Raw genomic sequence first — 23,209 nt, forward strand, 5'->3', positions numbered from 1 at the left:
GGTTCCCACATCAGTTTGCAAAACAATTGAGCTGGTAGCATGTTGATAATTTCTAAAAATTAGCAAAAATTGTTCTGGGGTCCGCGCGGACCCCAGGTGTACAGATTAATCTGTCCGGGAAGGTGTTCTGTTGAGGGTTAAACGTATTCGTGTTACACAGTTGAAAATATATTGTATAAAATAGAAAATTTGCACGGTATACATGTATATGCTGTGTGAGGACTTATATGGATATCCCTGCCTGTCCGGCAAAATAAGAAGTTCACACAATGTCAATGATAGCTTGGCATTTCGTTAGACCAATGAGAGTTTGGCTGAATGTCCATTGAATATTCAAATTTCTATGTTAAAAAATGTCAATTACTTCGTTTTCGTGGAGGTAGGTGGCCTATGGTATCTACATGCATTGTATAGCCTTCATGTATTGTTTAATATATGAAGGTTATTACTGCATCTTCATGATAACTTGTTTTCATTCTTAGATCAGGAAGTTTGCTTCAGTCCTCTGTTTGCCAGCCCGACTGGTTCCAGTGTAGACTGTTGTTACAAGTTTCTGGCCCTGAACACTGAGATACCCCTGGCTGGAAGTCACCACAGATATCAACGGTTCTCCCAACTTCACACTGGTAATTATAAACATTTTGTTGGACTAAACTCCAATGACGGCAGAATACACTGAGGAGATTTCCTGTTTGTTTGTTTGTTTGTTGCATCAATCAGATTCTATCAAATTTGATGTATAAATGACAACACTGGTGCACAAAGGAACGACACCACGAGTTCTAAGTAAGGAAAGGTAAAAGCTGACATCTATTACATCGGGACTGTGATTGGCTAGTGCGCAAGTATAAACCACGTGGGCATTTCGAGTCACAATATTTCCATTAGCAATGTTTCCACCAACGCCGGACAGCGTTTAGATCACTTTGGCCTATATACCCAGCCTAAACTCCCTCAAATCTGTTTCTTGTTTTTACCTGAATTCGATAGAATTGAGCAATATACGTTGACTTGAAAATAATCGTTTTCTTTCAGACTTTGACGTGAATCCCAAGTCCTGGTGCTGTAGCCTGTCTGAAGATGAAGACTTCTGTAACCTGTACTATGAAAAGAGGCATCCAAACAGCTGTTCTTTCTACAGGCCACCACGTCTAGGTACGCCTTACAGGAGCAATCATATCTTTAAAAATCAGTTTTATGATGGTGTAGGGTAGCTAATGATTAAACAACCAGCATAATTGATATTTCTTTATCATAAATCTGTCCTGTTTTCCAGAACGTTTCCTATATTAATGTTGTCAACTTTGATACACAATTAGACATAATTTTATCTCTGCTCTTGCTTATGTGGTATTGTTATAATTATTATTGCCTCCGGGGGAGAGATATAGAGTTTCACGTTCGCAGCAGTTTCTCGCGTTTGGGTGGACGGATTCTTTTGCGACTCGGTATATGTTTTGCTATTGGGCTGTAGATGATGCACGTTCTTTTGTTTTTATTGTGTTTTCGGGCGGGAAATGGTGCCTTTTGGTGGCCCCAGAACACCCCTTTGAGCGTGAAAGTGGTCGCGACCGTCGATCTTTGGTGTGTTTGAAGTATTCTCGGTCGGGTCCACTCAATACATTCTTTGTTTAAAAATATGCACCAAAACGCTGTTTTCCAGGGCTGCATAGCCAGATTCAGTGAAAACTGAATGCACAACCTTTGGTGATAATATATTTCTTTGTGGATTTATGGTGTTTTTTTTTACTTGGATCGAATCCGGAAGTGTCAATACGGGGGCACGATGTCTGGTAAAAGTCACAAGTATGCAAATAAGTATTATGCACACTTTTGCATATGTGCCTATATTACTACAATTTCTTGTAAACCCTTTTATATTTGACGTACTATAAGCAGCAAGCTTCTGCATGTGACATTTCGGACCCCAGTCACTATGTTTTCGATCAAAATATTTGTGGTTCTAATGTCTGATTTAACGGTTTCGGTTGTCATTCTGTTTCATTACGAGTTCCTTGCGGCAGATTAAATATAATTTCATAAGTTCATGGGTACATGTTATAAGCTGCAGATGAAAATGTTGACCTGTGTTAACACAACTTGGAACGCTAAATCTAGCACATGAAATTTAACACCATCAACTTTTCATAACAAACAGCATATAAGAATATACAATAAAAAGCCCGGAGGTATAAAATCTCAGATTTTACTTATTATTATCTTTGTTTCACAAGGAAGGACTGCAGACAGGATTTTACATGATATTGTAGCTCGTTTACCAGGTAATGTTAATGCATGATTGTTGCTTTTTTTAGCCATAACGTGGGGAGATCCTCACATGAAGACACTAGACGGTCTCGCCTACACGTTTAACGGGTTAGGAGAGTTCACCCTTGTCAAGACGAGTGGGGCCAGTGTTGAGTTCAGGCTGCAGGGGCGCACGGAGAAAGCCATCGCCAACGGTACCCAGGGAGTGGCTGAGGCTACAGTCTTCACGGCATTCGCATCAAAGCAAGATGGCTCCTCGACGGTAACTCCTATACTTGTTCATACTGGTTTACGAAGGACCCGGTCTATTAAGTAGTATGATCGGTATAAAACTGAAAGCATTCTTGTTATGGTCATGCTGCCTTGTTGCGAAAAGTCTGTCTTAGATTGTTTTTGGTGTTTCTTTTGGTGAAAACATTGAGCATGTGCGCAACAATTCTTTGTAAATGTTGAAACGCTAACGACACGGAAATAAAGTCTCATTCATTCATTCATTCATTCATTCATTCATTCATCCAACCATTCATTCATTCATACACAGTTTTAATCTTAGTTTCATCGTTCATGAATATTTACTGACTATTCTTTTTTTACTTAGGTTGAAATGGGCATGAACAAAGACCGGACAAATATGACACTAATGGTGGATAAACGGCCCATCATCATCACTGACCTACAGCAGAACGGTAAGGTGTGAGGATGGATGTATTAGAATTAGATTGGAAAGAAAAGTAGTCCATTTGTCATTAAGCCAATGACATGTTTGGTTGTTCTTACTATTGCTATGTTTTTAATTCACATTTTAATTGAAAATGGTACAATTTGAAAAGTTCTTGTAAAATTGCTCCCCTAAAGATCATAAAAAGGAAAACAATTACCTTGGAAAGGAACAAAGTTCCAAACACATTAGAAATGCAAGATGGATAATGGACACCATCCACAAAACCTAATCAGATGTTTAATGACAATCTGTAACAATTTCTGTGTTTCATGCAGGTGTGCAGCGTTTTGCCAATCTGACTCTTCAGTACAATTTTAACTCGAACCAGACCAGTGTGGTCGCCTCCTTCTCTTCGGGAATAACAGTGACCGTCACGCTCCAGAAACTCATGCTGAATGTACAGTTCGGAGCGCCGGATTCTTTCGAGAACACTACCCGAGGCATGCTGGGTAAGTTGGTTACTTTCTGATAAACAAAATTAACAAAAAATTATATAGCAAGGACCTATTTAGAAGGATATGAAATAGAATTCATAACAAACAGACAAAATATTTCTGCATGTTTTTTTTTTATAAAAAAATGTAAATTGATAACTTCGGTCCAGCAAATGGCAAAAGGACAGGTCATTTTATTTTGCCCTACAAGTTACAAGTAGAAAACAAGATAACTAACCAATGTAGAGCTCAATAAATCGTATTGTACAGTTAGTTATGTCTATTATATTAAATCCACAGGTGTTTGGAACGACAACATTTTGGACGACTTCACCTATCCTAACGGCACGGTACTGCAGGCACCAGAGGACAGAAATCTAACAGAGGAAGAAATCTTCCCATGGGGATTATCATGTAAGAAGCACGACATTTATTATGTTTACATTTTTTCTCTAGACAATTGTTTACTTATTCTAACAGAATTGTGTAGATATTAGATGTGTTGACAAATGTTATTTTTGTGTAATAATTTGCCATACAGTCCCATCATTATTTATTCATATCTTAAAACAAGAAGAACATTAATGCATTATTTTTTTTGTAGGGCAAATCAGACAAGACGAAAGTCTATTCACCTACGAGGATGGACAAAACGCAACTTCCTTTGCCAAGCCAGATTTCAGGCCAACGTTTCTCAACCAACTACTAGCAGCTGTCTCCGCCGGAAGACGAAGCGAGGCTGATGTTCTGTGTGGCACAAATGTAGAATGTCTCTTTGACTTTCTCAGCACAAACGACGCAGAAGTGGGAGAACAAACCAGATCAAGTATTGTGACTTTCGATTCAGACGCAGAGACACTGGGTTAGTCTACGGCGCACTTTTCAAAGATACTGTTATTCTTTCACAATTTTACAGTGGATGTCTTCAAGTTTGATACAAGCAAATGCATTTATCACTGTTAAGTTGCACTGTAAAAGAAAACTAACATAATTGGTACGGATATAGAAATATGAATGACAGAAATCCTTGTAGACACCGTACTCACTAGTAACATAATCATGTTTTTTTTCTTCCAGCCAACTTTCCACCCAACATCACAACCAACGCCACAGTCAATGGAATAGTTGGACAGCAGGTGGAACTACAGGTCATTGCTGTTGACCCTGAGGACAATCCTTTGAGATATTCCATTGGCAACGTCAACAACATTCCTGGGGCAACTATCAACCCTGGTATGTATGTTGTCCGATGTGTGGTAACGTTTTTTTTTTCATTGACTTGCTCTCTGACATTTTCGTGGAGATCCGTCAAACTATCTGAACGATTTTATGTCATGATGAAGCATTCCTTTGTATTTTCTTTTCCTCAAAACCACATCTGTGTTACCGCATTACAAAGTAGTACTTCCGTGTACAGAAGAACTGTTGTTATGCCAGGAATACATATAAGTTGACAGCATATGGGCGTGTAAGATTGACAGGCAGGATAAAAGCAGACCAAAAGCTAAGACACAGGAAATTACTGTGTACAGAAGGTGGCAGAAAGGTAGCAAGCTTATTATTTCATGAGGGAGACAATAATACAACAAAGTCTGAAAAACCCAATCCTTTTTTTTTTAGTTAACGGTATCCTTAGGTGGACTCCCAGAAGCCTACTACCAGTGCAACTAGAGATTATTGCCCAAGACAACAAAGGGGCCTCTTCGTCGACCTACCCCATGGTGAAACTCTGCAATTGTCAACACGGTGGAATCTGTAACTTTGTCACTGTGGACTTCACTGGAGAGATCAACCCTGTGGGACAGTTCCAGGTCTGTCTTGAAAAAAGTTTAGCACGTCAAGACATTTTTTATATTATTCAAATTATCCTTTGCCCTTCTACTACATGTATTTCAGAGCAGAATGAGTAACCGTTATACTTGTATCGAAAGTTTAATATTTAAAAGTATTGTTATTTAATGTCATTCTATCATTTATCTCTGAAGTAGCCGTTTGCTGCGAATTCTCTATGGCCCATAGTGAATTTGTAGCCAAACGGCTTCTTCAGAGAAAAATGATACAACGACATCAAATAAAAATACTTTTAAATATTAACCTTTCAATACATGTAAAACGTTGACTCATTTGATGCATATGTCCAAATCTGTACATCGGGTTAGTACATGTATACAATATGCTCCGTGTTATCAACGTTTTACCAACATGATGCATTGAGCCCGCTCTCTTTGATTCAGGTGAATACATCTTATGCATTCATTTGAATAAATGGTATTTGAACGGTGGTTAAATTTATGTTTTAGATTGTATGAAAATTTAAATTTATGTTGATGTTTATCGATTGGTTAAGAGATTGATTGTTCAGTTGTTAATAGTGCTTGATTATACCCGTATAGTGCAAGTGGAGAACATGCATCGATTGCACTGTGCATTACGTTTTTATTAAGTATACTGCACATTAAAAATAGATACTGTGCAACCTTTAAAGTAACAAAATTTCAACGAATAAAGACTAAAATGCAGCACAATAAATGTAACTCAACAAACAGTCGCTCCATGATAATGTATGATATGTATCTCGTCTTGTTGTTGTTAAACAGGTTGTTTCCTGTTCGTGTCCTGAAGCCTGGACAGGAGAGTTCTGTGAGACTGATAAGAATGAATGTGAGGAGGACCCGTGTTATCCAGGAGCGGCGTGTACAGATATGGTAGCACCTAAACATGGCTTCGAATGCGGACCATGCCCCAATGGTCTGGATGGGACTGGGGAGAAGTGTTATGGTCAGTAGGACGAAATTGTCCGTTTTTCCTAATTATAATAAACACATCTTGTATTATATTAGTTCTAATAAGTGTTGAATGTGCCTAATCGTTTTTTTTTGTCAAGCAGCTTAGGCCAAGGACATTACAAAGAGGTAGGAAGTCAGAGAAATGTGAATGTGCACATCACCAATATTGTAATGTCAATGATTTTACGGACTATCACCAGACCAAATAAAACAAAAATGTAGTCCCCGTCCTCAAAGTTCAACCACACTAGCTATTTGCGTTCCTAAAAAAAATATCCGTTGACTCTTTGATGCAATGGTATTTGCAAGTGTCTTTCTAATATTATGTGTTTTGTTTAATTTTGCAGATATCAATGAGTGTGTGCAAGGTCAGAAATGTGAACAGCACCATAACTGTGTGAATATCCTGGGTAGCTACACCTGTGGCTGCGACCTTGGTTACACCCTGGACAGCAATGGCCTCAACTGTACTGGTAAGCTACAGAGTTATATCTTATTACCTTCGCCAAGAAGGTTATGTTTTCAGTAGCGTTTGTATGTGTGTGTGTGTGTATGTGTGTGGTTTAGCAAGATAACTCGAGAAGCAGTGGATGGATTGGAATGAAACTTGGTAGGTGGGTAGGTCTTTATGAAACCTAGAAATGATTAGATTTTGGGCCCCCTGGCGGCTTTCCTATGTACTGCAGCTGAACTTCCGGTTTTGATATCTCATTTTCTGGACATGCTAGGGTCACGAATTTTGGTTGGTAGATAGCTCTTGGGATAGGGAAGAAGTGATATGAGTTTGGGTCCCCTATCGCCTTGTTCTGGAACTGCAGTAGCATTTGTTGAAAAAAAATTTGAAGGACGATAACTCAAGAACCGGTTGACGTATTGTCATGATTTTTGGTATGTAGGTAGTCGAAGTGATGCTTGACATAATCAGATGGCAATTTTGCAAATCAAGAGCTAATTTGCATAATTAATGAAGAAATTCTATGAATCTGCTTTGTTCGATAATAGAACTATGAAACACTTATAAAATCTACTTGAGAACGAGAAAAACATCTGAGGATATAGATTATGTAAATGAGGACCTACTTTGCATAATTAATGGCAAATTCTTATAATTCCATAGTTGTAACTGCTGCACCCTGAATTTCATACTTGCCACATTTGGAAGTTAAGTGAAGGTGAACATCAATAAACATAATTTATTCAAATCTAGCCTCATTTGCATAATTTATGAGGAAGTGAAATAATAGCCTTTTTGTTATGATAAGGCTGTCATTGGATGGAGAATATGATCAACTGATATAATCCATGCAAATGAGGCTCTTATTTACAAAATCAATGATTAAAATTGTATAATTCGTCACCCGCAATGGTTAACATCATTTGTCGAAGGTATGAGATCGTGGAACTCTTGTTCATTTATTTATTTCAACTTTGCCACAAGGACAGGGCAGAGGGAACAGGCGGTGCCTTTTCGAGGCCCTCTGTCCAGATAAAAGCATACATAAATCTAAAATACAACTAATAACAAATACAAATAATCACTGACAAAATTCTTAAAGGTAAGTAGTAAAACAAAAACAAATGTAATAACTACGATAACATAGGTTTAAATGGTACAATATAGGTAGAGACAGTAATAATAATAGTAATGATAGCAGTAGTAAAATATAAATGAGATCTAAATACAGAGGGTGTGCCAACTGTAGATGTTTTGCGGATCAAAAGAGTTGCGAGATATTATATGGCAATCTAGAAATTGCATTCTTTGATAGCCAGTAGAACAATGAGGTCAAAAATACTATTTACCAGATATTTGTGTCCAGCTGAATTTTGTTTTCACTGTAAATACATCTCATTCGTTTTTCTGGTATTTCTCATGGCAGGAATGCCATATAAAACTGTACACTTTTTCTCTAGATATAAACGAGTGCGACATTAGCACAGCTGATTGTGCAGTTGATGCAACATGCACCAACACAGATGGCAGCTTTACCTGTACCTGTACTACCGGATATACTGGCAATGGGACCTACTGCGCAGGTGATTACTTTACCTTATACCTTTTCTATAAAATATTTCATCAAACAATTAATAATTTGACTGTGTTTACAAGATACTGTTGTAAGACTGTATACGAATAAGACCCAGTGATTGCAGAAGAAGATGACAGACTGTCACCGAAACGTTGGATGCAAAAAACGTTTACTCGGTTGTTGAATACTGAACGTTACACACAATTTCTCCCAAAGTAAGAAATCTATTTCGTGTTGACCTATAATGAGATCAGCATAACTTCGAATGTTGGAAACACAAACAAATACACAAACACAAACGAATACTCATTGTTGTTCATTGTATAAATTATATCCTACCTATCCTTTTTCAGATGTTGATGAATGTACGACTAGTGCCTCCTGTGATCGCAATGCAGTATGTAACAACACTGTTGGATCCTACACATGCACATGTAAGGCTGGCTATGAAGGCAGTGGACGCAGATGTGAGGGTAAGTTGTATTTACTCGTTGTTACTGTCCTTCTAAAGCTTAATGTCTTACGATACAATTTTAAGAAGAAAGCAGGCCAGTTGTAGTAACGTGATCCAAAATTATTTCCTTTTTAAAAAACGTAATAAGAATGCCTAATATCAACGTTGGGATATTTTGATAGTAAAGGTAACTTGCGTTAAATATTTTGAAGCTAAAGTTTTATTTTGGAAGGTATTTTATCATCCCTGTGTACACTATCATACATTGCCCCTTTCCTCACCTTCCCTTATTATTTCAAGAAAAGGTAAGAGAAATGCAGATGATAGATTAAGTGGTAACACCTATGTGGCTTTATTTATATAACTATTTTGTAAACGATAGTGTTAATCACATGTGTGCAATGTAGTTAATGGTAGCATAGCCATATAAGTGTTTTTAAAGATCTAGCATGCACATGGCAGTGATAAAACAGACTTGTATTGTTAAGTTTCGTCTCTACTTTTGTATAACATTAAAGATAATGGTACTCCGGTGCAGTTGTATAACCACTACGCTTCTGGCCTCCATGTGGGAAAGAATATGCAATAAAGGATCATTCCTGTACTATTGCTAACCATTTGTCTCAAATTCGTTTATCTTATCCCTTAAAGACAAAGACGAGTGTGTTGATCCGGACATTTGCCACACAAATGCAAGATGTACCAACTCCATCGGCTCCTACAGCTGCAGCTGCAACTCTGGTTACCGCCGCAAGGGGGCAGTGTGCACCAACGTGGATGAGTGTGAAGAGCTGCTGGACAACTGTAGCCCGGGGCAGGGGATCTGTACAGATAACCCTGGGTCCTATAGCTGTGCGTGTAGGGGTGGATATGAAGGAGACGGGATCACATGTCAAGGTTTGTTACTGTTTCGATGTTTTCTTTGATGTACACCTGGTGCAATTTTTCTAATGATTTCATTCTCATCCCGACTGAATTAGTCTTTTGTAAGGTAGATTAGCCTCTTGGTATGTTTATGGTTATATAGCAGTAGGTACCAGACGCTGTAACGTCTACACATGTTGCGCAGTAACGTTATTTCCTAATGTACCTGGTACATCGCATTGTCTAGAAAACGCTGTGATACATACATGTAATATGGCCATTGCGATAGACCTTCTATTTTATACCATTTCTGATTTGTTTGTGAAAAGTTCACCATTAGTTGCAACAGGACATTTACTTAGTACTTTACCTTAACTTAGACCTTATTTTAGACCAAGTGCCTGATGGCATATCGCGGAGCAAACTTTAACTTTCTTTGATCAGCTCATTGACAACAAAATCCCAAAATCATCGAATAACGGGCATTATCAGTTGTTTGCGAGAGCATTTTTTGCAATTAACATTATCCATTATCTAATATGCAACTTTATTGCTTCGACGAAATAAGAGTGCTGTTATCATATAGTTGGCATATCATGTGTTGTCATATCACTTGGTCAGTTAAACAATAATCGAGTGATTATGACAAGATATTCTCGTAAGTGAAACTGATACCAATATTTAGATATCTGATTTACATGATGATGACTCTTCAGATGTTGACGAGTGTTCAGATGCTGCTCTCAACAACTGCACTGAGAACGCGGATTGCGCCAATACGGAGGGCTCTTATAACTGCCTGTGTACAGATGGGTATGAAGGGATAGGTACAGTCATTTGCACCGGTAAGTTATAAAGATTTTACTCTGAAGTCAAATTCTAAAAGGAAGAAAATTTGTGATATTTGTATTGTGCCCATGTGGTGGCATCAATCGCCAAGAGCCTAGGCTACCGGGCAGGAGATTGAAAGTCACGGGTTCAATTACTGGCAAGACGTTGTTTCCTTGAAAAAGGCATTTTGATCTACACCTCTTTCGTCACTCCACCCAGGAGTAAAATTTGTACCTGACTAAATTAGCTGGGGAGGTTAAAGGCAGTGAAAGTAGAGGGATGGGCTCCACCTCCTAATATCGTGGCTTAGTCGATAAACAACCTACTGCCCTGCGGCCTAAAAATGTGATGGTATTACCTTTAGTGCGTATTGTCTATCTTGTGATTACATATACCTTTCTTTTTTCTTTTAATTGTCTAATATAGATGTAAACGAGTGTGGAAGTGCTATAGATAACTGTGCTCAGGAGGCAACCTGCACAAACTCTCCGGGATCTTACAAGTGTTCGTGTAACGCGGGATTTGTCGGGAACGGGATTCAGTGTGAAGGTAAGCAGTTTACATTTCTCACAATGGATGAAAAACGTGTGAGCAATTATCATCATCTTTTCATGAGTATATTGCACTTACATTCTAAAAAGCAGTCGTTTTATTACTGATCAATGTCTTTCATATGAAAGACGACATTTCGTGTGACAATACCACTAGTGATCACCTTTCATACTTGTAGTAGACACTGCTTACTTGAAGGAACATATATGTTTTATTGAAAACAGAAAGGAGTCACCGTTCCACCTGCCATTTTGCACAATATTTCTGTAAGGATGCACAAGAAAATGTATATAAACCTGCATATTATATGAAGCTACAGTGATTACTATAACTGTTAGTTAGAAGTTAGGAGATGATTTGTTGGTCTAGTGGTAAACTAGTACATATAATTGCATTCCGTTGCCGCAGATATTGATGAATGTGTAAGGGGAGAAGCTGACTGTGACATCGACACAAAAGCCGTCTGTACCAACCTGATTGGAGGCTACAACTGTACATGTTATAATGGTTACGAAGGAGACGGTAGGCACTGCACAGGTAAGAACACACCCATCTTTCATCATTGGTCACTCGAGTATAATTCAATGCCTTATGTAGCTTGTTTGTAAAAAAAGGTGTAATATTAAAAAGAAATAAATGGACAAAGCCGTGTAAAAAGGGTTAAAGGGATTGTTAAGAAAATGAAAACTATGGCCGTCAAAAAATTAAGAATCAGTGAGGAAGAAACTGATGTGTATATCTCATTCTCCACAGATGTGAATGAGTGTATGACTGACAACGGTAAATGCTCTATGAACTGCTCCAACACTGATGGAAGTTATACCTGTAGCTGTGAGGATGGATACAGGCTAGCGGTCGATGGTTTCAAGTGTGATGGTAAAAAAATACGTTTTTACATTTTACCCATTCACCATTTGATTTAAAACGAAGATCAATGGCATCCGAAATGATTTTGCGATTGTTTTAAATGTTAAATTGAAATAGCATTTAATACTTTACTTTGCATTCAGATTAATTCAATTGCAAGCACGGTATCAACTTTGGCAACTTGACAAGTTGACAAATTTGATACCGTGGAACTTTTTAACCTCTTTCATTCCCCGTCCAAAGTTAGCTTTATTTAGCTTTTGGGGCGTTTTGTTCAACCATCTATCATTGTGACTTGTTGTCTGGACAATCACTTTACTAACACTGCATCATTTGTTATTCAAGATCTCTACTTGTTCACTAAGCCTCAGTTTTTTCGATTAACCTTTCTTTTGACACGCCAAAAAGCAGTCACTCAAGCAACTGAATATGATTTTGAAAACGTCAACGTTTGACGTTTTTAAAATCATGTCCAGTTGCTTAAGTAACCGCTTTTTGGCGTATCGTATTACCTGGATGTCTAACCTTCATTGACCTTTCTTTTAACATCTTTATTTTTAATATTATATTTGTACTTTCATTTTGGGGTTTTGTCTCGAGAATATTTCCAAACCACCAATATGAAACTGATTGAACAACAGCGACGTATTGCTATAGATATTGACGAGTGTGCAGAACAGCTGGATGACTGTGAACAAGCCTGTACAAACACAGACGGTGGGTTTAACTGCTCGTGCGTCCCAGGATTCATTCAAGTCGGGGACTCCTGTGAAGGTAGCGAACTTTCCCATAGAGCATTTCTTTCACACTCAGCCTGCTAAGGTAGCTTTTTGGTAAACTGGGTAGATTAGTGGATTAGAAAAAAAAAGCATTAGATGTTGTCGGGTCATATATATTATTGTGTTTGTTCTCCGAGTGCTTTGTATGGTTGTATGGTTGAAATGTATGTATGGTAAACGCTCCAAGTAGCATCTGCATCCACTACTGACCAACCTTAGCGGATGCTACTTGAAACGTTTGGCAGTTTTCACAAATTTTGCAATTACTTGAATAAAAAGTTTCTGTAATAGAATGATTCAACAAGTTGACTGTTCTTTTCAGCCTCTGTAAATTGCACCCTAACCGTCTGCACGAATGCGGATTGCTTTGTGGAGAATGGAATCGAGAGTTGCCTGTGTTTTTCTGGCTACAACATCACCTACAATGCCACAGTTTGCACTGGTAAGCCTGATGATAGCAGTTCAATACCAATGACAAAGTATAACATATTTGCTACGAATTCATGTCCAAAATTAGCCTAATCCATGTACAAATTAACCAAAACTATCAATTAAGTTTACTTTCAAACAAAAAGAAAAAAGAAGCAAGCCCTCAAGTGTACAGTTAGTAGATGTAATAAGCAAGGTTGATGTGACTATTTAGTTTTTAGTTAGCACTAAACATTCTAATGTGTACTAGATTTGTTTCTAATGATCATAATTATGAAAAATTTTTAGAAAATTATACTGACAGAGGTACATGTAGTGAAATTGTATCACAGACATCGACGAATGTTCAAGTGACACCCTGAATACCTGCGACCAGCTGTGTAACAACACAAACGGAGGTTACACGTGTGGTTGCGACAGTGGCTACATGATTGGTACTGATGGTCGAGCATGCACTGGTGAGATATCATACTAGTATTTGTTTTCCCCAACATGCAACTGACAATAACAGAGATTTTGATTGCTTTTCAACCTTATTACTACGTGTTTTCAATTTTAATCGTGCAAGAGTTAACTACATTTTCCATAACAGGAATCTTTTTCAAGGTTTGGGAGAGTTTTCTGTCTCTACTTTTTCTAAGTTGGGCTACGTAAATTCAGTCAGTCACAGCATGAGTATGATCCAATTTTGCCATGCTCATTTTAAAAATAACTTTTTTTTTCAACATTTGATAGATACTGATGAGTGTTCAGACAGCAGCCTGAACGATTGTGATCCCAATGCCTTCTGCAACAACAACCAGGGAGGGTATACCTGTAGCTGCAGACAGGGCTACATCGGCAATGGGACATCCTGTAAAGGTACGTTAACATTCTCTGAGCATTACAAGAAAACTCAAGATACCTTACAATATACCATGCCAGTGGCGGCTGTCAGATGCTCTGATCCGTACTGTATCACAGATTTATTGAATTTAACCAAAACGGTTTTTTAAACTTTTGAATGACAAAAATGAGGTACGGACCCAGGTTGACTTTTTGACTTACCTATGCACCCAAGCCAACGAATTTGGCACAGCAAAAAGCTAGAAGCATCACTTTAAAGGTAGATCATCGTAGCGAACGTTAAATAACTAGGTATCTCAGGAAAAATAAGTACTTGTACATCAGCATCAGATAGCAAGGATACAGTCATGATATAACTGTTTAAAGCTTTGCATGATATAAACATTATAGAAGATTTGATGCGCTCGGTGCTTCTATGAAAAGTAAAGGCGCACGGCTCAAATCTTGGAGTTACATCGTTCCAAAAATAAAAGCTGTCTTAGAGGCTGTTAAGTCATATAAATTGCTCAAGACGATGATGTATTTTGTTATGTATCAATTTTCACGCAGATAACGATGAGTGTACATTCGGCAGTCGAATTGAGAATTGCAGTGCGAATGCTCAGTGTTTCAACTTCAACGGTGGTTTCAACTGCACCTGTCGGGACGGGTATACAGGAGACGGCTTCTTCTGTGCCGGTAAGGTCTTCTTTGCTTCCACCGTTCATTTGTCACAAAGTGTACATTTTGATACTCAAAAAAGATAAACATGTATGATGTAAATATATATCGTTTCTGACTACAATTGGTATGTTTAATGGTATTGTCCATAGATGTGGATGAATGTACCGGTGATTCAGCACACTGCCATGAACAAGCAGTATGCACAAACGTCCTGGGCAGCTTTGAATGTACCTGCAAAGATGGGTACAACGGCACCGGAACAGTATGTGAAGGTACATGAAATAGATTAACCTCGTCCGGTAAAAATACCTGGCGATCTTTAATGGTATCGTTTTAAAAAAAACAATATGGGGGGATATAATAAGGGAACTCCAGGTGATATCTCAGCGATCAGCTATAACATTGTAACACCGCTGAATGATAACATTGAAAAACATTTGATGTGGTTTGGTTAATGTCCCTAATATTAAAGATCTGTGTTATCCATGTAACGATATATACATAGTATAGAATCGTATAGTATGTAAATGATGATGCTGTACAGGCAATGTACGCATCGGACTTGTCCGCCACCAGCGGTCGTGCAGCAGGAGAGAGAGGGGCCCCTGACAATCTTCGAAAACGAAGCTAAGCCAAGAAGAAGACAGGCAATGCCTAGCTGTAATAGCTATCAATTTGCATCACTAAAGAATGTGCAAAATCATTACTTTAAGGATTACCAACATGGTGATGATTATGATGAGGATTATTATGTTTCAATGACTGACTAGTACATAAATTTCGTTCAAGACATTGATGAATGTGAAGACGGGATTAGTCAATGTGATGGAAACGCAACTTGCACCAACACTGCTGGCTCCTACACCTGCACATGTGATGATGGGTACATAGGTACAGGGAGAACCTGTACAGGTAAGCACTCGTGACTTGTGTGACCCTCACACCCAGACCACGATTCAACTCTTTAGAGTTAAAGAAAAAAAGGATGCCTTCAGAAAACTTCTAAGAGCATAAAGCGTTTTGTCTTAAAACGTTTATTCTCTATCTTTAATCCTTACATCATTCCCAATCCCATCATCTGCTCTATTACTCCATACTAGTCGTGTACGATTCACTACTTAAATGTAATTAATAAGTAAGAGTAGAAACCTTGATCGTGTTAATATTACTGATCTGTATGGAAACTGTCAATTTTGTGTTATCTATATACACCCTTAACTCGTTTTCAACAGTAAATAACATTCCAAATGCTCAAATGTTTATCCAAATCTTCTGCCAGATGTGGACGAGTGTTTAAGTGGGCAAAATAACTGCCATGAACAGGCATTATGTCTAAACACGGAGGGCAGCTATGTATGCTCCTGCAATACTGGTTTTACAGGCATCGGGACGTATTGTGAAGGTAAGCTGGGGTAATTTTTTCTGCCACACATGCGAATCTGTTGCATAACTTATACCAGTTAACACTTATTTTCATTATTTTCTTTCATCAAGAGTTTTTTAGCTTAAAAATTCTAGAACACTTCATGTTTCCTCCACTCTTGTAAAACATTTTTTTTCTTCGGGGGACTCATTACCTAATGTTTGTTTCCCTTAACTTTTTATATTGACGTATGTAATTTTAATTTATAAACCATTATAATTTTCTATGATGAATGTAATTTCTATAGTATTATTCTGTAGTAATTTCATCAATCATAAGTGGTGTCACCATTAAAATCAAAATGTTGTTATCCTCATCTTTGCCAAAATACAACTGTATTTACGTTTACTAATCCTTTAAAGATTAATATTTGCAAGTAAATATATCAATATTTACAAGTAAATATATTATATAGGAACATGTTTTATTGACACAGAAGATATTGTATTTTTGATGACGCTGATGCTAATAAGTTTACCATATTTCAGATGAAGATGAATGTAAAAAAGGCACAAATACCTGCACAGGAAACTCGGTGTGTACGAACACTGTCGGTTCCTTCACTTGTCCCTGTAAGTCTGGTTACTTTGGGAGTAACTGTGTGGATGTCCATGAGTGTGAGGACGGCATTGACAACTGCCATGACCACGCAGACTGTACAAACACCCCTGGTTCCTACGGCTGCACTTGTCATTCTGGTTACTTTGGAGATGGAACGGTCTGTACAGGTGAGAGAATTTTCACAGTTTGATACAATATTTGCTTGGCATGACCTAATGAGGTGTATGTCAAAAATTTATGTGAATCAAAAAATGACACGATTTGTGTAGGGCACAGATTTTAAGCAAGTACACATGATAACTAAAGATGTGTATTAGTATGTTTAAATTTACCCCGTGTAGACCAGCATAGGCAGAGTTTGATGACCCGAACATATAATTTGTTCAGTAGTCATTTCCATTGGGAACAAAATGTAATTGCTGTAGGCTTTGCAATAGATTTAACTTTATAATCATTCTGTGGAAAAATGTCTGAAAGTATCATCTTATGTCTTAAGTATCTACATGACAACGTTTTTGTGACCAAATACGTGATTTCTTTTTTTGCATCAGATATTAATGAATGTGAAAACGGAACGACTCAGTGTGATGGAAACGCAACGTGCACCAACACTGTCGGCTCCTATACCTGTACATGTAATACTGGGTATACAGGCACAGGGAGAACGTGTACGGGTAAGTTATAATACTTGTTTTATTATCATATCATATCATAACTGATTCCTTCGTTGGTACATTTACATGCACATACTTCCAGCTTAGCCCCCGGTTATCTACTCAATGCATGCATTTGCAACCACCAAATACACAACTATCACACTAGACAAGCACAATTATTACACAGACCCAACTACACATCTAAAGCAGGCCAACGTACATTTGCATATAGAGCGGCAGTAACTTACAATTCTCTAAACACTTACACAAAAAAAGCACCCACCCTTAAATCTTTTAAAGAGAGACTGAAATATGACTAGTACTGACCTTCTGACACTCCACTCCTTTCGAAAAATGACCGATTATAATTAAAGTATTTTTTGTTATTTACTTGATTTGTATATATGGTTTTTTACTAATATGTTCAAGTACTTTATTGTTTATGATCTACTAGTCCTAAGTTTGTATTATTTGAGCTTGACCTCTGACATTTCACCTCCGACTGTATTTTAATTTATGATTTCACTGCTATATTCAATTTTTATCATTTTATATTGCTTTAATTCCTGTATGGGCTCCCTTGGAAATCAGTCCCAAGGGGACTGAAGGGACCACCCATGTGTCTTGAAGATTAATAAATAAATAAATAAATAAATGTGCAACAACTACTGGGAGACGAGTACAACCAACTGACAGAGATCTCGAAGTAGATCGCCAACCTTGCTCGCGACAAGGGGCAGTGGAGGGACCTTGCAGATGGCCGATGATGATAAACATGCAAGACGATTCTGGAAGATTGAGTCTGTCACAGACATTGTTGGTTTATACGTATACATTAGCAAAGTTATTTTGTCACAGCCATTTTGTCAACATGTGAAAACTTTCGATGTCCGTCTGCCATGTTCTTATATGACAAAATCACTTACTTCTTTTACTTTGGCCGAGCTCCCGCTAGAACCAATCCCGAAGGCACTTGCCATCCCTTTCTGTCTATCATCATGGACCGGAGCTCCCTCACCTCAGTAAGGCCGGCATCTGGCTTGAGGTTGTCAATGTAGGTTATCCAGGGACTGCCCCGATTTCTTTAGCCTCTTGTAGACTCCCAAACACGTTTGGAAGCCACAGTATCAGGATGGCTGACACAGCGCGCTGCCAGCTTCATCCTGCAAGTTTTGTTGACAAATTTGCCTACTTTTTTCTAGATGTTGATGAGTGTGCAACGCAGCCTGACAACTGTGATGACAACGCAAACTGTACGAACACTCCCGGATCCTATAGCTGCATGTGTTATACTGGTTACTCTGGAAATGGTACTGTCTGCACGGGTGAGAAAAGTTTCTAACGTGTTCATAAAATATTTGACAGTGATGTGTTTCAGACAAAAATATTTATTGCATGATTTTGTTAGATTGCATGATTTTGCATTATTGGATGATGATGTTTTTTCTTAGATTCTTATCTACTTGTTCATTTTGTATTAGGCCAACAGCAAATAATTTCTACGGCTGACTTCAGAGCGCGCATTGATTGTCGCCTGATTTTGGAAAATAAAAGACAACAGATTTTGTTGCCTTCTGAAAGAATCAAAATATGAAGAGAGGAGCCAAGACAAGGCTTTGATGCAGTGATGTACTTCATCCGTTTGTGTGATGTTCCCACTGAACTAAAACCACGTGTACAATGATTGAAAACTTTTATTTTTCAGTGACAGTAAAGTGACAATAAATGTTGTAATAGTAGGCAGTAAACGTAACACAATATTGTTATAATTTCTTGTTTAACAAGGTTCATTAAGTCACAATTTGTAAAATGTAGGAATTTTGTTTTTGGCCCACCTTGTATTTTTCGCGTATCGCATTCGATTTTAACTCTCCGGAATATGGCATCCATAAAATTTACTTGCTGTGGCCATACATCTGTACGTTGCTGAAGATCAGCCGTCTCCAGTTGACCTGCCTGTGCTGACACAAGTAATGACATGTAGCATTGCCAATAAATACGAATACAGAATACAAATACCATTTCAAAGTTCTGTGAATGAACATTTGACACAATCCGTACTTGAGATACATTATAAAAGATGGCAAAGATAGTAAATACAAATGGAGAAAAATATTGAAATAATTCCTGATATAAACCACACTTACAGCAGTGACAACAGAAAACACCCGAACTCCAACAACAACTCCAACACCAATGACTGTCACTCCAGAGCCGCGTAAGTTCAAAAAATTATTCTATTTCATATCATCTCCTTAATTCAGTTGCTTTTGGTAGGAATGGTACGTACCTTTTGTTATCATAGACTTTTTTGTTTTAAATTCTACATTTTCACATGAAAGCCACGATATGTTGTACCAATTCATCTTATTATTTATTATGTTATCTTTTACTAACGGACTCTGAATTTTGGTATTTCATAGCAAAACCACGAAAGTTTGTACCAGCCCAAATAACAATGAAGATGGAGTTTCGGACTCAATACAATGACAAGACTTCAGCAGACTACGTGGAGTTATCATCACAGTTGAAAACATCAGTAAGTGAACAGAATTACTTGTTTGTGTGTCCAACATATCAACTTACAACTAACTCTTTCAATCTGTATTTCATCTTGAGGCCATGGTACTAAATGTCGTTAGATCATCGTAACGCTAGGAATTAAGGTGGTGTTGTTGGCTGCCAACTCAAAAGCCCTATTATTGCATGACACGGCCCATTTTCAATTTATAGCTTATTTTGAAATACCATAGGTCGTTGGGTTGCATACATCTAGTATGTATATTCATAATCACTTATTGTTGATCTTTTGTCATCTTATCACTGCTAGCTCTCTGTCATCTACACCGGAATTCCTGGGTTCATCGAGATTATCATTCTTCAATTAGTGTAAGTAGGGGCAATATCACTTTCCGGTCCATTATTACCTTCGCCAAGAAGGTTATGTTTTCAGTAGCGTTTGTCTGTGGGTATGTATGTGTGTGTGTGTGTGTGTGTGTGTGTGTGTGTGTGTGTGTGTGTGTGTGTGTGTGTGTGGTTTAGCAAGATAACTCGAGAAGCAGTTCATGGATTGGAATGAAACTTGGTAGGTAGGTAGGTCTTCATGAGACCTAGAAATGATTAGATTTTGGGCCCCCTGGCGGCTTTCCTAGGTACTGCAGCAGAACTTCCGGTTTTGATATTTCGTGATCTAGACATGCTAGGGTCACGAATTTTGGTTGGTAGATAGCTCTTGTGGTAGGGAAGAAGTGACATGAATTTGGGTCCCCTAGCGCCTTGTTCTGGAACTGCAGGAGTCATTTGTTGAAAAATTTGAAGGACGATAACTCAAGAACCGGTTGACGTATTGTCGTAGATTTTTGGTATGTAAGTAGTTGAAGTGATGCTTGACATAATCAGATGGCAATTATGGAAATCAGGAGCTAATTTGCATAATTAATGAGGGAATTCTATAAATCTGCTTTGTTCGATAGTAGAACTATGAAACACTTACTACTTACTTAAGACATCTACTTGAGAACAAGAAAACATCTGAGGATATAGATAATATAATTGAGGACCTAATTTGCATAATTAATGGAAAATTTTTATTATTCCATAGTTGTGACTGCTGCACCCCGAATTTCATACTTGCCACATTTGGAAGTTAAGTGAAGGTGGACATCGATAAACATAATTTATTCAAATCATGACCTCATTTGCATAATTTATGAGGAAGTGCTACAATAGCCTTATTGTTATGATAAGGCTGTCATTGGGTGGAGAATAGGATCAACTGATATAATCCATGCAAATTAGGCCCTTATTTACAAAATCAATGATTACAATTGTATATTTCGTCAACCGTAAGGGTTAACATCATTTGGCGAAGGTATGCGATCGTAGAACTCTTGTATTGTAGTATGCAACTTGTATGCAGCTTTTAATTCGAAGAAATTTCAAATACTAGAAACCATGCTAACTTTAGACACCTAGACCAGTTACCAGATCCAAAACATTTCTAGGCTATTATTGCATACAGTTACTTGTATGGGCTGCTATGTTGCCATTTTGCAAAGTATGTTGCTTACATCTTTGTTTTTAACCTTTAGCGAGGGTAGTGTAAAGGCCCGATACGCCGCTGTTTTCGCCGTGGAAGAATCTCAACCTGACAGCATCATCCAGGATATGGCTAGGACGAACCTTCAGCAGGCGAACACTAGCGGCAGGTTTGACCCCGCGCTCCAGGTCACCAGTAGTAACAGCCTGCAGCCGATTGTGCTTACGGAAGAAGGTAGGGTATTAATGGTAGACACCGTGAAACACAAACAGCAGCATATGGTCACGCTTATTGACAGTTTAAGTTGTTGAAAGGAGTCACGTTTCTTTATATCTCCCCATGACATTTCTAAAAGAAAATCTCTTACGGTATGTTGACAGCACATGGGTAGGAAGATTGACAGAAGGTCAAAGGTTCTACAGAAATTGGCAATGAGCCCGTAAAAATGGGGGGGGATAGGGGAAGTCAGAAAAACGAGGATTGCATGCTTTCATGGTGTCTGAAATCTCCGATTTCTTATTCAATTACAATCTACTGTAGAGTTGGAGCAAGTGGTTGGAGGATTCTGCCAGGATGTGCAGTGTGGGGAGGGGGCGTGTGTTCACGGAATGAGCCGTACCCCGGAGCTGTCATAGCGGAGTGCCAATGTCAGGAAAACTTCTGCAACACGGGGACCTGTGAGTACAACGTTCAAGAGGGACCGAAATGCACGTAAGTATCAAAACTACCCTCTTTCGGATAAAATATAATAGTCGAGTTGACTTTTACGTCCAACACAACAGATGCCTGAAAATTTGTGAATTTTTAACTGATACCAGAAAGTCATAGTTTGGTCAAAGGTTGTAATGTTTTGTTGTGTTTTGCTGTAGAGAACGGAAAGTTCGAGGCTTATTTTTTTTAGGCCGAACTGTTAAATTTCTGATAGTGCAACGTTTGATGATCAATTGCCGCTTGCTACAATGTACAGCTGCCCGGCAGTAGAGGGTTCTTGGTACGGAGGGGAGCGATGTCAGATCCGTTTGACCCAAGCGGACGTGATCGGTATTGCAGCAGGTTGTTTGTGTGCGTTGCTGGTGGTCGCCCTGCTGGTGGCTGTCTGTATGGCCAAGAGGTCCAGACATTCGGCAAAAATGAAGTAACGTTAACTTGGCTTCTCCGATCTGTTTTCCCGCCACGACGTACATTTCTTTAAAGCCTTTGCATATAGACTTTCTATGGGGATTGAGATTTTTTAGATCTTTCCCTGCATATTGTATATGCCAGAAAAGCATGAATTACATAATCAAGATCAAACAAGCTGATTCCGACCTGCTCTTCTACCATGATGTAGGCATTCTTGTATCAGTCCGTATTTAGTGTTTATAGCTATGTGGCTGATTCTCTAACGACCGTTACCTTTGTTGCTGTTATTGACTGTTCATTTATTAACAAGGTTTTAGGTACAGGGTTTACGTAAAGCGTGAACATTTATTGTAGTTACAGGATTAGCTCACCTCCCGTCACCCTACCCAACTACTACACCGCCTCAGAGTCGTGGCAACCGTTTCGTGGCCTTCCGGTCACTGACCTGAGTGAAGACCAGGACGACTACCTTTCACCTGTGGTAAATGAACATTTCATAAATCAAAGAGCTTCGTGAGTTAACGTTAAAAGCAGCCTCAAAGCAGCCTCCCCTCTCTCTTGATACAGAGAACTGTGAAAAGTATGTACGTATGGACATAAACTTACAATGTGTACAGCTTTATACATACAAAAACTGTTTTTTATTTCACTCACTCACTATCCTGGTTTAGATTTTACTGCTGCCGGTTTCCCTGTCCCAGGGGTGGGCAGCAGTCGGCTGTTAATTTCACTTGAAGAAAATCAAATTTGTGTTTTCCTTGATGTTTGTGAATTTGGGACGTTCTTATCTTCTGGCGATGTTACCAAAGAAGTTGATGATGTGAGCAGCCATGGGACTACATTGATGAACAAAAAACTTTAAAATATATTCCAACTTTCTCCCC

General features: G+C 38.4%; 1 protein-coding gene across 1 annotated transcript in view; it reads left to right on the plus strand.

Annotated features, from left to right (window-relative positions):
- Nucleotides 1–23,209, plus strand: part of LOC109472420 (mucin-like protein) — a 31,921-nt gene that overhangs the window by 7,309 nt on the left and 1,403 nt on the right. The window contains exons 11-35 of the mRNA XM_019772189.1: nucleotides 483–626; nucleotides 1,036–1,155; nucleotides 2,316–2,530; nucleotides 2,867–2,954; nucleotides 3,265–3,438; nucleotides 3,724–3,837; nucleotides 4,028–4,285; nucleotides 5,044–5,234; nucleotides 6,021–6,201; nucleotides 8,124–8,246; nucleotides 8,593–8,712; nucleotides 9,345–9,590; nucleotides 10,274–10,402; nucleotides 10,815–10,937; nucleotides 11,349–11,462; nucleotides 12,465–12,581; nucleotides 13,348–13,473; nucleotides 13,751–13,876; nucleotides 14,674–14,796; nucleotides 15,314–15,415; nucleotides 15,804–15,926; nucleotides 16,436–16,675; nucleotides 19,588–19,703; nucleotides 19,995–20,053; nucleotides 21,256–21,437. Coding sequence (XP_019627748.1) covers nucleotides 483–626; nucleotides 1,036–1,155; nucleotides 2,316–2,530; nucleotides 2,867–2,954; nucleotides 3,265–3,438; nucleotides 3,724–3,837; nucleotides 4,028–4,285; nucleotides 5,044–5,234; nucleotides 6,021–6,201; nucleotides 8,124–8,246; nucleotides 8,593–8,712; nucleotides 9,345–9,590; nucleotides 10,274–10,402; nucleotides 10,815–10,937; nucleotides 11,349–11,462; nucleotides 12,465–12,581; nucleotides 13,348–13,473; nucleotides 13,751–13,876; nucleotides 14,674–14,796; nucleotides 15,314–15,415; nucleotides 15,804–15,926; nucleotides 16,436–16,675; nucleotides 19,588–19,703; nucleotides 19,995–20,053; nucleotides 21,256–21,437 — 3,654 coding nt within the window. The remainder of the gene's footprint in view (nucleotides 1–482; nucleotides 627–1,035; nucleotides 1,156–2,315; nucleotides 2,531–2,866; nucleotides 2,955–3,264; nucleotides 3,439–3,723; nucleotides 3,838–4,027; nucleotides 4,286–5,043; nucleotides 5,235–6,020; nucleotides 6,202–8,123; nucleotides 8,247–8,592; nucleotides 8,713–9,344; nucleotides 9,591–10,273; nucleotides 10,403–10,814; nucleotides 10,938–11,348; nucleotides 11,463–12,464; nucleotides 12,582–13,347; nucleotides 13,474–13,750; nucleotides 13,877–14,673; nucleotides 14,797–15,313; nucleotides 15,416–15,803; nucleotides 15,927–16,435; nucleotides 16,676–19,587; nucleotides 19,704–19,994; nucleotides 20,054–21,255; nucleotides 21,438–23,209) is intronic.

This window comes from Branchiostoma belcheri, unplaced genomic scaffold (genome assembly GCF_001625305.1).
Source record: "Branchiostoma belcheri isolate BF01 breed outbred unplaced genomic scaffold, Haploidv18h27 scaffold274, whole genome shotgun sequence".
NCBI lineage: Eukaryota > Metazoa > Chordata > Leptocardii > Amphioxiformes > Branchiostomatidae > Branchiostoma > Branchiostoma belcheri.